Source organism: Antedon bifida, chromosome 10 (genome assembly GCF_963402885.1).
Source record: "Antedon bifida chromosome 10, ecAntBifi1.1, whole genome shotgun sequence".
Lineage (NCBI taxonomy): Eukaryota > Metazoa > Echinodermata > Crinoidea > Comatulida > Antedonidae > Antedon > Antedon bifida.
Genome location: NC_136235.1, coordinates 787,922 through 803,805, shown reverse-complemented (window position 1 = coordinate 803,805; position 15,884 = coordinate 787,922). Strand labels below are relative to the sequence as shown.

General features: G+C 35.0%; 1 protein-coding gene across 1 annotated transcript in view; it reads right to left on the bottom strand.

Annotated features, from left to right (window-relative positions):
• Nucleotides 1-15,884, bottom strand: part of LOC144854538 (uncharacterized) — a 78,135-nt gene that overhangs the window by 40,390 nt on the left and 21,861 nt on the right. The window contains exon 3 of the mRNA XM_078712485.1: nucleotides 24-152. Within this exon, the coding sequence (XP_078568611.1) occupies nucleotides 24-152 (129 nt within the window). The remainder of the gene's footprint in view (nucleotides 1-23; nucleotides 153-15,884) is intronic.

Sequence of the window (15,884 nt, the reverse complement as noted above, 5' to 3'; positions counted from 1 at the left end):
AACAAAAAAGAGTGACCACCAACCTCAATGGTTTCATAAATGCGAATGATGTTCGGATGTCTTAGTTGAGAGAGCACTTTTGCCTCACGGTATAGATTTTCTCGAACGTAATCTTCTTTTACTTTCCGAAGGTCGATCACTTTTATTGCAACCTAAAAACAACAATATCCAATTTATTATTAATAATAATAATTACCGGTATATGATATACCTTATCATCGTTATAATCATTTATTCTACAAACATATAATTTACAGTAATTCATTAATCATTAATAACTTAAAAAAACAATTGTTATTATCGCGTCGTCATTATCATACATTTATCCTGTAACATGTATAATTATTATCGACATTCGTAAAATCAATAATCATAATTATTACTATTATTTATCTTTCAATTATAATTAAAAGATGGAATGAAATGTATTCATTAATTGTATACATTTAAAAGAGATTAACTCTTCCAATTGAACCCGCAGGCATAGACCCAAAAAGATTGAAAATATCAGTGGTGGATCCAGTGTTTTGAAATAGGGGGGGGGGGGGGCTAAAAATGGCAAATTTAAGGTTCCGAACTGAAATTAGTTTCCTATCCTGGACCGACTGGGCCCCCTTGAATCCGCCTATGAATATACCAAGAAGGGTAAACTAATTGAGCCCACATCTTTCATTATAATCACCCTCACCTGGTACAAACAGGTGTGTTAAAGTTTAATTAAATGTCTCTAATACGTCTGATTTAGATCAACAAGTGCTCTATTGTAACACATTTCACACTTTCTAATCCAGCAACCTCTATCAGAAGTTTTAGAACCCAAAACACAATACGCCAATTATCGCATGTTTTGTGCGCAGACGATAGCAGATTAGCACACTATATACATCATTCGTGTTAATTGTTTTTTTTAAAGATAAATACCAGGAATTCTATTTAATTTAGGCTCGTTAAATAATAATAAATACAATTTAATTCTACGTTTAACTTAAGATTGCCTAGAATAACATTGCACCTATATCCTAAATAAAACAGACTGGGTTCAGCCTTGGTCTCCTATTCTTCTGTATAATTACCGGCTGATCTCTTCAACAAGGCAAATAAAATAAACTTGCTAATGTACAGGAGTGTCCTAATGAGCAATTAACCAATCTAATTCTAATTCAAGGCGATTTAATATTTAAGAAAACCTCATCGACGTCGAACACGCGGTCGCCCTCTTCTCTGAGATGTGAACATTACTAAAAGACTACAGTCATGTGAGAGAGCTCTCATGCCATATCTTGACTATGCTAAAAAGAATAACACCAAAATATGTCATGAAATTCGTGTCCCTGCACGGCGTCTAAGATTTGTTTTTTCGTTTATTTATCGAAGAAAAATAATAATAATTTTAATATCAATATACGGTTAAGTGAACAAGAGGAAGACCAAAAGAGCAGAGCAAGTTGAAAAAAATATATTAAAAAAGCACGTCAGGTAAATCTGCCGGTGACTGCTTAACGGAACAAGCTAAAAATAAACTGGTATGACGTCATATGCATTTACTTCCCTGGATATGACGTAAAAACAAAATCCTTTAATGACAGTTCATCGTATTTTTTTTCTAAACATTTAACTACGATATTAATTATTGTTCATTTCTTTGAGAAACGTATGTACAATAATGGAGGATTTTTCTCAACGAAATAAAACATAACAATTAGGCCTAACAAAGAAACCAATTATAACATAACACTAAAAAAAAATAACATACTGGATTATTTTCTTAGCAAAATACATACGCTACAAAGTTAGAGCCAAATTAATCAAACAATAACTGTATACAATACATAACAATTAGCAAGTACAATTAAATTAAAGAGGTCGGATTATCGCTAACTTTTAGCATATAAACCCACTACAATCCTTACATTGTAGTTTTTATTTATTGTGTATTTTAAACTTATTTACTTACATATTACCAAGTCATGGGGCTAGAGGTTATATTAATTATACTAAAAAGAGGACGGATGTGTTGCGATTGACGCTTTGTATTGTTTGGTTAACCACGGAGTTAATATAGAACAAAATAAGGTTGGACAAAAGTTAAAAGTTGGCTTATATGTACACAAATAATTGGACCATAGGTCACCACCGGTGAGGTCACAGCTTTGGCTTTAACTGATCCCTTTCACTTTCTTTCAGGCCCATGGTATGGTACTTGGTGCGTTGATCTCTTTTTGGTACAGGTGAAACATCAGAGCCAAAATGTGCAAAAAAACAATGTATGTCTAAGTTTACGGTTCATAGATACCGGTAGTATGATGCGGCGTGCGCGTTGAAAAAAATGATAATAATGAAACGGCTTTTGCACGCGCGCGTCAACTTTCTGTCTCTTGATGGTGCCCCTGACGTTTTGCGAGACTCCAGTTGTATCGATCACATTTTGAACATTCCGTAAAATGAGGGAAGGCATGAGCGAAGTTTAGTGGCATTCTCCAAGATGCCATAGTTCACTAAACAAAACCCAAACAAAACACTTACGCTGATACTTTTATTAGCTGTTCAACAATTTAGTTATTCTTGACACAGTTATTATTTTAAACATAACTATAAAACATGTAAATATATAAGTCCGCTGCTTAATTTATATATGTGATTTAATGAGGCTAGACGGATAGTGGAGTGGCCTGGGGTGTATTCACTCAGACATAGCTTCGCCTCAGTCAATAACTTGCGATCTTTTACCAAATTGATTATTTTCATACGTATAATAATTTACAAATTATATGATAAGGGTTGATGGGTATAATATAAATTGATGGATAAGAGCCACGAAACAGATATAAATTGAATGCTTGTAAAGAGACACATAGGTCATTTATTATGTCTACTAAATCGAGTCAATGCGATTGTAATTCATAGCACGGTAGCATTCCATAACATGCTTACCAACAGATAGAGAAATACATTTACAAAAGTTGGGGAAACTAAATAGAAATATTGAGACGAAGAATAATTATGATATTATATAATGTTAATATGTAGTATGCCAGGTCTATTAAAAGTCAAAAAAAGTGACTTTCACACTATATTATCATGATGATCATGATGATGATGATGCTAATGATGATGATGCTAATGACGATGATGATGACGATGATGATAATGATGACTATGATGATGATGATGACGATGATCATCATCATGATTATGATGATGTGACAAAGTTTGTACTGATTTTGTATACCCTCTGAGGTTCCTCCACAAATCCAGGTCAGTTACAGTAGCTATTTTAAAAGTAAGCATTTGATATAAAAATACCAATGAGTTATTGAGTGCAAATTCGTGAACTTTAATTTCCGAAAAAGGTAACGCAGCCGGCAGACCAGGTAGAGAAGTCTCACCTCAACGAGCAAAGAATTCGTGGACTGTTAAGATGAACAGGGTAAACCATGGAACTCACGAGGCCTTGACAACACCATATAAGGAAGACGTTGGGTCCGCTAAGTTAGATGGATCGCAATAGGGTACGCTAATGCTTCTATGGCGTACTTCGAAGATATGCAATTTATTTATGTTATTTTACACAGACATTTGGTTTCTGTAAAATGGTAAACAGCTATTATTTAAACTTTGCGACGATCAAACAACCCCTTGACATATTTTAAAGACTATATTTATAAGGCAACAACAACAAATATCTTTACCTAGCTCTACCCAAAATATTTTTAAACAAAATACATCATCTGACTCTAGCAATATTCAAATTCAAATGTTTCTCTACATTTAGGCCTACAGTAGGCCTAATTAAATTGTATTTTTATGGTTTCAAACATTTTGATTTTTATGTTTGCACTGACATGGTACCCACCTTTGTGTTGCATACGGTATCTGTAGCTAGCTCAACGACAGCAAAATTTCCCTTTCCGAGTGTCTCATTTTCAATTCTATACCGTCCTATCGATTTCAGGTGCGTCATTGTCATAAACGTTTTAAATAAATAATCAAAATTGAGTCTATTCTACGAAAAACGACATAACTTTTATGTTTTTATTGTTCTACAGTACTTAAGGCAACTACTCTAAACGTAACTAAGTTCCAAATGTAAGAAATACAAACATTCGAAATGTCACTAGCAACCAACACACAGGGTAACCAACACGCGTTGTTGTATACGCGCGCGGATTTTAACTGCGTCGTGAAGATGCGTTGATCGCAAGAGGGCGTTTGTTGGTCAGTGATGGACGGACGGAAGTATCCGTCAAATGATGTGTATTACTGGGATTAGGTGAAAAAGATTACATAAACTGAAATATTGGTATTTGTATTGGCAATGAATTCACACTATAGTAGCCAACTGTATCTAAACAGCCAAGGTAAGAGGGTACGGCCGAGACAAATGGCACGTCCTCTTGAGTCAGAGGCATCGTGTAAAAATAAACTTTGTTGAGATTAGGAAAACATGCAAAAGGACTGATGAACAATTGTTATTCTGCTGCCATCCTCGTATATTGACATTGTACAGAAATATATCATTCACTTAATGTTGCGTTTCTTAGATTTACTAACCAAATTTTACTTAACGATAAACATTCATCAACATACACACGTATTGTGATACTCAACCTGCGGGACCGCATCTAAAGATTACATAATGTTAATATGTCGGTTTCTATCGGGTCCCAAACCCGTCTAGCACGATGGGTGGCCACCCATCAGCGGTAAATATGTGATGGTGATTTCTGTCTAGGTTGATGTGATTAATACAACATCAAAATACCACATGCGACAATGAACTTCCGACTTGGTTATTTTGCCTAAATCATTTTGACATTATATTAACCCGTAAAAACGGATTAGTTCGAAACGAAAAAAAAAACATAAATAATTGTGGTACACGAACTGGCAAAAATGTTAGCGCCACCTCTGAGGATAATATTTGGACCCGGTGTTGCGAATGTTATATTTATTTAGGCGCATTAATTGCCAATAGTGAATGTCCTATCATGCACAAGAAGATGATAGTTGTCATTTAAAGGGCCACATTGTGCAATGATACAGATCATGACAACGATGTCAACGAAGCAAAATAAGGTTGTGTGACGATGACGATAAATCTGTCCAACTCTTGAACGCAATGCAACGGCGTAGACGCAATCGAATCAAGTTGACCAATCAGGTACAAGCGTGCGATAGTTTGGATATCCAGGCGTCGTCCTTTGCGTCTGCGTCCAATCCAAGTGAAAACCAAAGCTCTTAAAGGGGAGGATCATCGTCAAGGATGAGAATATACTAATGCCTATTGGGACAAAAAGAACATAAATACAATCTATTTTGAAGTCGGTCTAAAAGCCACATTAGAGAGAAACCGCTATTCGTGTCTGCATTCTTCTAGCCCGGGTGGTGGTGATCTGGGGAGCATAATACACCCAAAATACAAACCGGGATTAGAGCATAAACTAGGCTGACGGTTACTTATGAACCGACAGCCTAGATTCTTGATAGTTTACAGAGACATAATAATATTCACATTAAATTCTCGTTAGGAACTTTTCCGGAAACATGCCGTCCGTGGTATAAATTCCTCAATCAATCTTTTACTAGAAAGAGGTCTTTTACATTTTTAGGCCTATGGTATATTGTTGCTAAAGAACATTGCGTGCACGCGCGTATAAAAAGTGAGCAAAAATGCGCAGAGCACGTCTACATTATCGCGAGTACAGCTGGCAGTATTCAGAATTAAATCAGGAAATTGTAAATTTAAAATGGTAGATTAAACACTTTGAATATTACAATGGTGACCTGGCTAGCACACGGTTTAAGTATACCAACAACACGAGTCATAAAAACAATATAATAAAAGATGTTTTTACTTAGCATCAATAGTGTATTGACACTATCCGTCTAAAAAGGTCAACAAACGGGCAAGCCATACCTGACCTACACTCTCTCATTGATGAATCAGCATATCATGCTGCTGTAGATTACAAACAACAAGACACACCATCATCTACACACAAGCATTTCATTAACACTTTTTAATGTTTTCTATGTGGAAAATGTAGTACACTGACCTAGTTTTCAATACGACGTTGTAATGACGTCATAACATGATTACTATGACGCAACATACGTACGCGCAACGCAGTTAATTTGACCAATCACAAGTTCGGATAAGGGACGGACCCGTTTCTTTAATGTAAACTGTGAACTATGGATTATAGTGTGTGTTTTAACTTGGTTTAAATTAAACGGTAACCAATTGTCATTGATCAACCAAACCTATTGTTTTTGTTTTAACTATTATTATAAATTCTCTAAATGGGATTTAGGTCATCAAATGACGACTTTATACTGCACTGAACCGTTACCAACATTCCTACAGCATGCCCCAATAAACTGGGTTTTGTTTTAATGTGTGTAGGCCTACATGCCAAATCGTAATAACAACATGAACCCTGCACAAGATTTATACCTTTGGAATACCAATAACATTAGACATAATGTGATATTATCATGCAGGAATTAGCAATTAATCCTAAACGAATTCCTTGTATGTATACCTTTAAAATGTTTCAATGTACTATATAATACTTATTCGGGGCGCGCATACCATGGTAACAAAATCACGTCGGAAATATTCAACTAAAGGTAATCTTAGCACCGTTATTTGGTAAACAAATTTGTCAATAACTTTGTCGGTGGATTTTCTTTCAACACTTTCCGGAAATAGCACTTTACCGGGAGGTATACTGGCTACGAAAAAAAAATGAACAGTATTGGATGAGTTCACGTTAAGTGCATTATACATTATGCTACGGTCTGACGACTCAGAACCGTCATAGAGATGACGCGTTAGCGTCATGTAGGGTAATAAAACGCGTTATAACGTATTGGTTTTCGGCAAAGTTCCAATAGCGCAACGCGTTCATGTTATACTCGTATTAAAGCGAGCTTTTTAAAAAACTAAACAATCCTAGATACCTAAAGATGATCACTATGACAATATTATTTTGAATTAGACCTATGCCTACATATTTGTAACAAGTAGGCGGAAACTTAACAAAGGTGACACTTACACACAAATACAAGGACATGTCGGTACAATGAGCGACATGGTTACAATGTTCCCAAAATGTCACTATGAAAGGAATGCGGATACTTTGTGACAATTTCTAGACGTATTAGTTTTAATTTTAGCTCGAGCTTGTCGACATTGTGACGACCTCAACCTTCATTTGATTCACACTGAACGTCAAATGATGTCATTTATAAATACAATTACTCTTTAATTATCGTATTAATAGAAACAGTCAACTCATGGCTATAGTTTATAAGGTAGAAGGAATCACAACACTACAAACCAAACGACGGAAAAGAAGAGAAGAAAATCGTTGTTTCTCATTTCATTTTTTAAAGCTAAAGCTCTGTCTACACTATCAAACTTGATGTGACAAAAAGTTATGATGTCATACCACTACCACATTTTGGGCACATCACACTTTTTTTTTGTAGACAGAGCTTAATAATAGTATGATAAAGTAGATGTAGGCTGGATGAGCGTAAACTAAAACTGGGTTCCTCAGGGACGGAACGACGCGAACGCGCAATGCAAATAAATGGACCAATGAAAAGCGTCAGTTCGGATCTGTCGCCTGTGATTGGTCAAAAAACTTGCGCCGCGTGTACGTATTTGCGCGTCCTAATGACAACCAAATTTAAGTCTAGTATACGTTATACATTTAATTTCATTCACCCTAACGAAAGAAAACAAATCCATAAATCTATATGTGAATGCGAGATTGAACCTTTAATGTTCGTCCTATATATTTTGGAAGGAGAGATCGCCGTTTCAATGGTTTATGTATCAAGGTGTAAGTACATTAATTCATCATGTGTACAGAGTGACTCAAAACAACATAAAAAGTGACTCACGTTTTTCTTCAATCAAACAATAATTTATTATCAATATAGACCTATATTTATTTATATTAATGATGTGGTTTCAGATATGAAATGCGTACCTATATAATTTGATCCTCTGTTTCTCGAGGCATAATTAATAGTGTGGCTCGGCTATACAAACGCTTGAGAACAAGATAGATACTAGATTCGTGCCTCTAGACTTTTGGTTTGTATTAATGGGCCTATAAACCCAGATGAATAAAATGTTGACTGTATGAATAGGCTAACTAACTTTTTCGTGTCACACGAATTTAACGAGAGCAAGTTCCTAAAGTAGGCCTAACCCACTTGCGTTGCGCTTACGTTCTTGTGTTGCGCGTGAAATAAAGCTACGTAAGGTAGCATAGACAGGTAGCCTAAAATTATCTTATGTCATAGTTATGTAATATACAAATGCAACGTCACCCACTATCAATATGAATCATTTTATATCAGAACGTCGTAACCCTGAATGTTCGTTAACTTCTAATTATAAAGCATGAAGGATTAAAATATTAAGACTTGGCATGACTTTGCAAGACAATAAAGAGAATACGGTAGTAATAAAAAAAATGAAAGAATATAAGGGATCAACTAGGCCCAGCATTAAGGTTGGTTCCCACTTGTTAGCGCACCGCAAGTGTATGATCTATCACGCGGTGCGCTATAGATTATCCGAGCTGTCGCTTGTGATTGGTCAACTCACTTGCGTTGGACATACACGTCATTGCGTTGCGTCCAAATGGGAACCAAGCTTTAGCATGGTCAGTTGTTTAATGTCCATTTGCAATCATGGTATTGAAATCTGGGATGGTCAGCATATTCTGTGTCTAAAAAGTATCGTACTGAGATTGACATGTTTAACAATTATTAATAGGCCTATCACTGTTTTTAAATCATAAATAATTTAACTAACTCTAAATGATGATTGTAAACAGAAGAGTAATTAATTACTTGTTGTTGGTTTGATTGACATGCGGTAGTGTACCAACATATTGCACCAATATTTATACTTGTGGAAACAGCGCCTCAAAACACAGTCAAATACTGAATCCATACACCGACACTTGTTTACAAACTGTATCACTAAATACACACATAAATAACTCAACATTGTACAACCAACCACGCTGATTGTCTTTACTATGGTGGTATGTCACGAATACAAGATACAATTGAAGAGGTGGTTTGTTTCCTTATAAAGTACATCCGTCAATCAAAATGATTGACATACGACATATAGCCTAATATACATATTTTAATAACTCTGGGCATCTACAAAAAAATGAGGTCATCTTCGTTGTTTCTAAAGCCTTGTCTACACTATAAAACGTTATGTGACAACAAAATGTGATGTGTCCACAATGGTAGTGATATTGTCAAATATGGTAGTGATCTACCCAAATATGGTAGTGATATGACATCATCATGTCCATATTTTGACACATCACATAAAGACCACAAACTAGATGCGTGAGGGTTTTGAGCATAATACAGACTATACCAGACATATTGAAAATATAATATAATTGGAGACCAACATTAGAAAAGATTAAAACTGAACAACGACCCTTAAATTGCAATCTATATGAGTCACTCTCAACCTTTTTTATACCTTTTATATCGACATAAATCTATCGGAGGTAAAAAGAAAGTCTTGGTTAAAATGTGGCATTTCAATTAGCATACAACAAATGTTAACAATATAATACTAATCTAAATTATTTATTTAAGTACCTCAATTAAGTATTTGCGGAAGCAGTTAAATTGTTAGTAATTGTCTGGGAATATGTTTAGACTGTATTGTTTCGCTACGAAACCAACTTGAATTGTGTGTTTGATGATAGAATAGTTGAAAGGTAAACATCAGGTAAGTATAGATTTGTATCAATTGATATCGTGCCAATTTGAGCAGACGAGTTCACCCACAAAGTAAACACAATCGACAATGAACAATACTGTGAAAACACACAACTAGGAATTCACCCAATGCATTTTGTAACACTAACTATACAGCGTGAAGTAAAAACACCATGAACCGACGGGCCGTTCAGACGATGACTATCTACAGGGGTTCAGAAGGGACAATACACACACGGTCAACAACCTGATGCTTTATATAATTATTTCATACACGAAGGACTTCATAATATTTATATAGTGTATACTAGTTGAATCGTTTACTTAAATCAACTGATAGGTCAATATTGTGTTAGTTTAATAGCTCGTAATTGAAAACAGTGTAAACAAGGAGGTATACTAAATACTTATCAGCTTCATCGATGAAAGGATGACTAAAACACCGCCTCCCTTTCAAATTAAATCCTTTTAGATATTTAATATAAATGATATTCTTCTTATTAAGTGCCGACGAGAACTTTGAACTCCTTCAAGTTAAACTTAAATCAACATAAAAATTATTTCATGTTCCACTGGAGTTCAAATGAGGAAGTATGATATTAATACCGTAATACATCGAAAAGGAGCCACAAGTGTTTCTTTTCGTAAAGAAGTCCATCTCGAAAAAGAATCTCTCTCCTTGGTTTACAAAAGTATCTACAAAAGAAGCTCATCTCGAAATGAAGTCCAGTCTTCTTTTTTGAGTATGTGCACTTGTGTGATTGGTTAAAATTACTTTGCGTTGCGCGATACGTGCTTCTTGTGTTGCGTGTAATACGTCCTTCTGCGTCGCATCGTATCTTGGAACCAACCAAGCTCATCAATCACACTCTACTGTAAGAGCTTACCTTTGGATTTAGAATTAAATTACGGTATTGTTAACGTTAATTTCGTAATTAAGATGAAAAATACAGGTTCATTTTTCGGACATTGGCCGAGCGTGTAAATAGCAGTGGGTATAATGATAATTAGTTCCAGGGACATGGAAATTCACACGTCTAAAACACTGTAAATAATTTAAAAATAAACTGTCGCATAGATGTACGAGTATTCTACGAAATGAGGTTATTCCGTTGAGTATCATTACACCTTCCAAGAAGATAACACAGTCTCATCAGTTAATTTACGAGTTCCGGCAATTCAAAGTGTCTCTAGCCAAAATGCTGAAATCAATTTGTTTTCCAATTAACTGATTTCACAACATAAATGAACAATACATTATAAATTGGGTTCTATACGCTACGAAAAAAACAAAAGATGTTGAAAGTGAAAAAAGTTCAGATGGTAAATCGACCACGCTTACTGTATGTGCATAATTGATTGACATTTTTTTGAATTACCCCCTTATTACAATAAAATATAATTCAATGATCATGTATAATTAATATAATAGTTCTAAATGTATTTCCATTTATATTACTATGGACAATAAAATAATATCAGTATCAGTTAATGGATGTAATGCTTCTTTTGATACAATTTTAGTTTCTTGTATTTGTTTATTGTATGCATTAGGCCTACAGTATGTTATGTATAGTAAGTACCGGTAATTGGTCCCTTGTTTTGGGGACTTGTTCTTGTTTAGGAGCCTGCCTAATCATAATTCATTTTTAATGGGATTCAACACGTAAGGTTCCATCTCTTTTTACTACAGTATAATTACGAATGCATTGTTACATACCGTACTTCCTCCATGGTTAAGAACTGTTTCAATTAATTACATTGAAGTAAAATCATGTTTTTTCTTTCATATAATTATTTCCTAAGGCTTATTTATTTGTTATAGACCTATATTGTATTTGTACGTATGTTGTGCAATGCTATTTCGTAATAAGGTTCCATAAGTTCAAATGTGTAGGCTGGCCTACTGGTTCCAAATAAAATAAAGAGTCCGCCTTGTAGGCCTACAAGTGTCGTGTTTCATAACATATCCTGTTTTTTATTGAGACTATTGTTTCAATATGATTTAGAGCAAATCCGTGTTCTCATTTCGAAATTATGTTTCAAGTTCAACTTATTAATAATAATAATCATTTAGGATATCCAAATTAGAAGGACCACAATTGTAAACATAATAGAAACCGAGAACCAACGAATTGTCATGGTTGTCGACTGGACCTGATATACGGACTGTCAAAGATGAGTCAGGAATCAAGTGACGTAACTTACTTAGTTACAGTTCGCAACTCGAACTGATCCCCTTGTTCGCATGGAGACCTGGTTTAACGCGATCTCCCCCACCCCTCACCCTTATGGTTACCGTAAATAATGGTAGATATTGTTTATGGGTTATAGGGTTGTGAATTGTGGCCTAACGGGTAATGCTCAGGTTTGGGTGCTCTCAGCTCTAGTAGATTGGGTTCGAACCTCTACGGATTTTTAGGAGTGGAGTTGTGGCTTGGTGGTTATGATGCTTGGCTACCACTCTTAGGGTCCTGGGTTCAAGTCCCGTCACATGTCAGGATTTTTTCTAAGGACCAAATTACTCCACTCCCAAAGACTTGTAATAAGACTTTGTTTATGTAGAGCATCTTGTGTATATGTTTGTCTTGTGAACCTCTGAGGGTCCCTAATGATCAGCAATAGCTGGATGGATCACCCTCATTAAATATGGTTTAAAAAAAAAAAAAAAAAAAAAAAAAAAAATTAAAATAAGCATTATAAACATCTTGTACGACGATCGCTGATTGGATGGAAGTAAGAATTGGCAATTAATACTGCAGTTTACTCAACTTTATTCATCAAAAACATCAACCAACATTTCAACCAGTTCAAGGGGCAACGGGCAATCGTCATTCGACATCCTATCCAGAGTTTAGGCTTTGAACCTTAAAATTAACAAAAACTGCTGATGAGAGTTTATGTTAAATTGTATAAATGTATAGTTTATGGTATTGTATGAATTTAATTCAGATGAAAATATATAATAGAAAATTGCAATTATGCCTATATTGTAGTCCTAAATAATTCATTATCGGATGAGATCATGTGTACCCAGTGTGAAAACAGTTTAAGAGAAGATGGGGACCCTACCCAGCACCACGATAAAGAGATAATGTGTACCTAGTGTGAAAACAGTTTAGGAGAAGATAGGTACCCTACACAGCACCACGATTAAAGAGATCATGTGTACCTAGTGTGAAAACAGTTTAAGAGAAGATAGGTACCCTACCCAGCACCACGATTACAGAGATCATGTGTACCTAGTGTGAAAACAGTTTAAGAGAAGATATGGGGACCCTACCCAGCACCACGATTAAAGAGATTATGTGTACCTAGTGTGAAAACAGTTTAAGAGAAGATAGGTACCCTACCCAGCACCACGAAATTGTATTTCTCGTGAAAATGTTTTAGGGTACACTTTTATCAAGCTCATTTTGAGTTTTATGTGTTTCTTTTTCAACTCTTTTATCAACAATTTTCCTGATTTCTTTATATTTTAACCTTTGTAAAATTGCATTTATTTTTATATTTAATAACAAATGTTCTACACGATATCAATACAAAAACATAACTAGTATATTAATATACAATATCATCCCATTTTGAATAAATCAATAATTAAGTATTTTCCAAGTCTAAACAAAAACATAACTTTATATTGTGACTTACTGTATAATGCATGTGTGGGATTCTCTTGTACAAAAGATGCATGAGGAATAAACTTCATGCATTTTACACAAATCTTTGACAAGTGTGTTTTCTCTGAATATTAACGTGTACAATTCCTTTGTTCTACCGACTGGTTACTGTCTATACAATCTACCAACCCGACCTATACAACGGATTGTCTTTTCTACTTTTAGCAAGTGTACATAACTTACCCATCAACTCCTGTATAAAGTATATATCCATTATATAATATAAAGTGTTAATGCATAGATGTTATATAGGAAATCCAGGGTATTTTGTCGAAGAAACCGCCGTTCGTCGGTGTGTGTTTCCGCCCAAAATTATCACTAAACTACGATATTCCTTTGTTCTGGAGAAAACCAGACGACCCAAGTAAACAAAACACTTCCGAAACTGTATAAACGCCAAATGCAATCGTAAATAGCCATCATCGGGGTATATTTTCCACATTTACGTATCAGAAATTACGTATAGATCCAAATTTACGTCATAAATGGAGAAAAATCATCAATTTTAGCAAGTTTAGTGCAACATTCCAATACACAACTGGAGGACAAAGCGAATCGTAGGCCTGCACAAAGGCATATCGTGCCATACACACGTCGGTAGTCGGTGTGTATCCATGCTGTGGCCTCCTCACAATAAATGATTGGCTACAAGAATTCGAGGCGGTAAAATTGATTTGACTAATAAAAGATTCCGATTTTAATTGGAATACGTTTAAATCGGTCAACTCAGGAATCAAACAAAATAGGTGAATAATTACTTAAACTAAATATGAAGGTAAATAAGTATCATACCTGCAGTCACTCGTGTGTTAAATTAGGTGCATCAAATTAGAATGTTTTGTCGGTTTAAACATATATAATAATGCATAATAATAAATATAATTATGCAATACTTTCGATGTTACTCCTTCCTAAATTATTTCTCCATTCATGGTTTAAATAATAACTATCTAAATGTTTTATCTGAATATTAAAGGTGCAAAATGTCTTTGTTCTACCGACTGGTTTCTAACTACAAAATCTACCAATCTACCAAATGTATGCAATACTTTTGATGTTACTCCTTTCTAACTTATTGTTTATGATGTTTATAAAACGAGTAATATCGTGAGTGAATGTCTCACACGGGTCCAAGCTCAGTGTTGCTTTTACATATACTTACGACGATACAAAAATATGAGTTCTACTTATTTCCCCAGTGGCACTACTGTGTCATTTTTACACGTTGTCCAATCGTAGTCGAACGTAAAATACGTTACGCTGCGATTCCATTACGCCTAATTTATTTTATGTTAAATAAGCAAGTAAATATGGTTCAACTTTTAAAAACTATAAATATAACCATGGACCTATATATTAATTTTTAGGTCCATAATATAACGTATATTACCTCTAAACGCACTATACTGGCGGCCCTCTTGGTATTTTGATGATAAATGTAACTTTATCAAATGACCGATATCCTTATTTGGAAATATAACTCTTTTCCATAATTGTAAATTTTCGTTACGTTTTCAAAAAACCATGGTCAACACCTAACTCTAAACCGTTGCAATGTACCGTAATTTAAAAAATAATGTACTTCAATTTAAGCAGACATAGACAAGAGAATAAACAGGACGTAATGATAATACGACGTACGCGTAACGTAAATAATTTGACCAATCGCAAGAGACAGTTCGAATGATCCTTTACTTGCGATTGGTCAAATTATTGCGTTGGCTCCCTCCTGATGGGAACTAAGCCAAGGTCATCATAATCTTCATTTTATGTTAACAATGGACGCTATGGATCGTGTTGTGCTATATTTAGCACAAAATCTAAAAATAGAAAGACTAAGCGATGCTGTTTACGGTATCTAAAAATAGAAAGATTATGCGATGCTGTTTACGGTATCTAAAAATAGAAAGACTATGCGATGCTGTTTATGGTATCTAAAAATAGAAAGACTATGCGATGCTGTTTACGGTATCTAAAAATAGAAAGACGCGATGCTGTCTACGGTATCTAAAAATAGAAAGACTATGCGATGCTGTCTACGGTATCTAAAAATAGAAAGACACGATGCTGTTTACTGTATCTAAAAATAGAAAGACACGATGCTGTCTACGGTATCTAAAAATAGAAAGACTATGCGATGCTGTTTACGGTATCTAAAAATAGAAGACTATAAAACAATAATGTTTTGATGACGTACACGGTAATACAATATTAATGTCACTGCTGTGGGTGGTGTCAAAAAAACTCTCCGTCCTTGCATGGCCCTGATCGCTTAATCGCGGTCAATTATTACTACGTGTTACCTGAAAGGGTCACAAAGGGGTGAGTGTTACCTTGGACAAGAACTTGAAATAGCCTCGGTGGTGAAGGTGCCAATAAGCCTAGAAACAGACCAGCCAGTAGCAAAGCGTGGTTTAA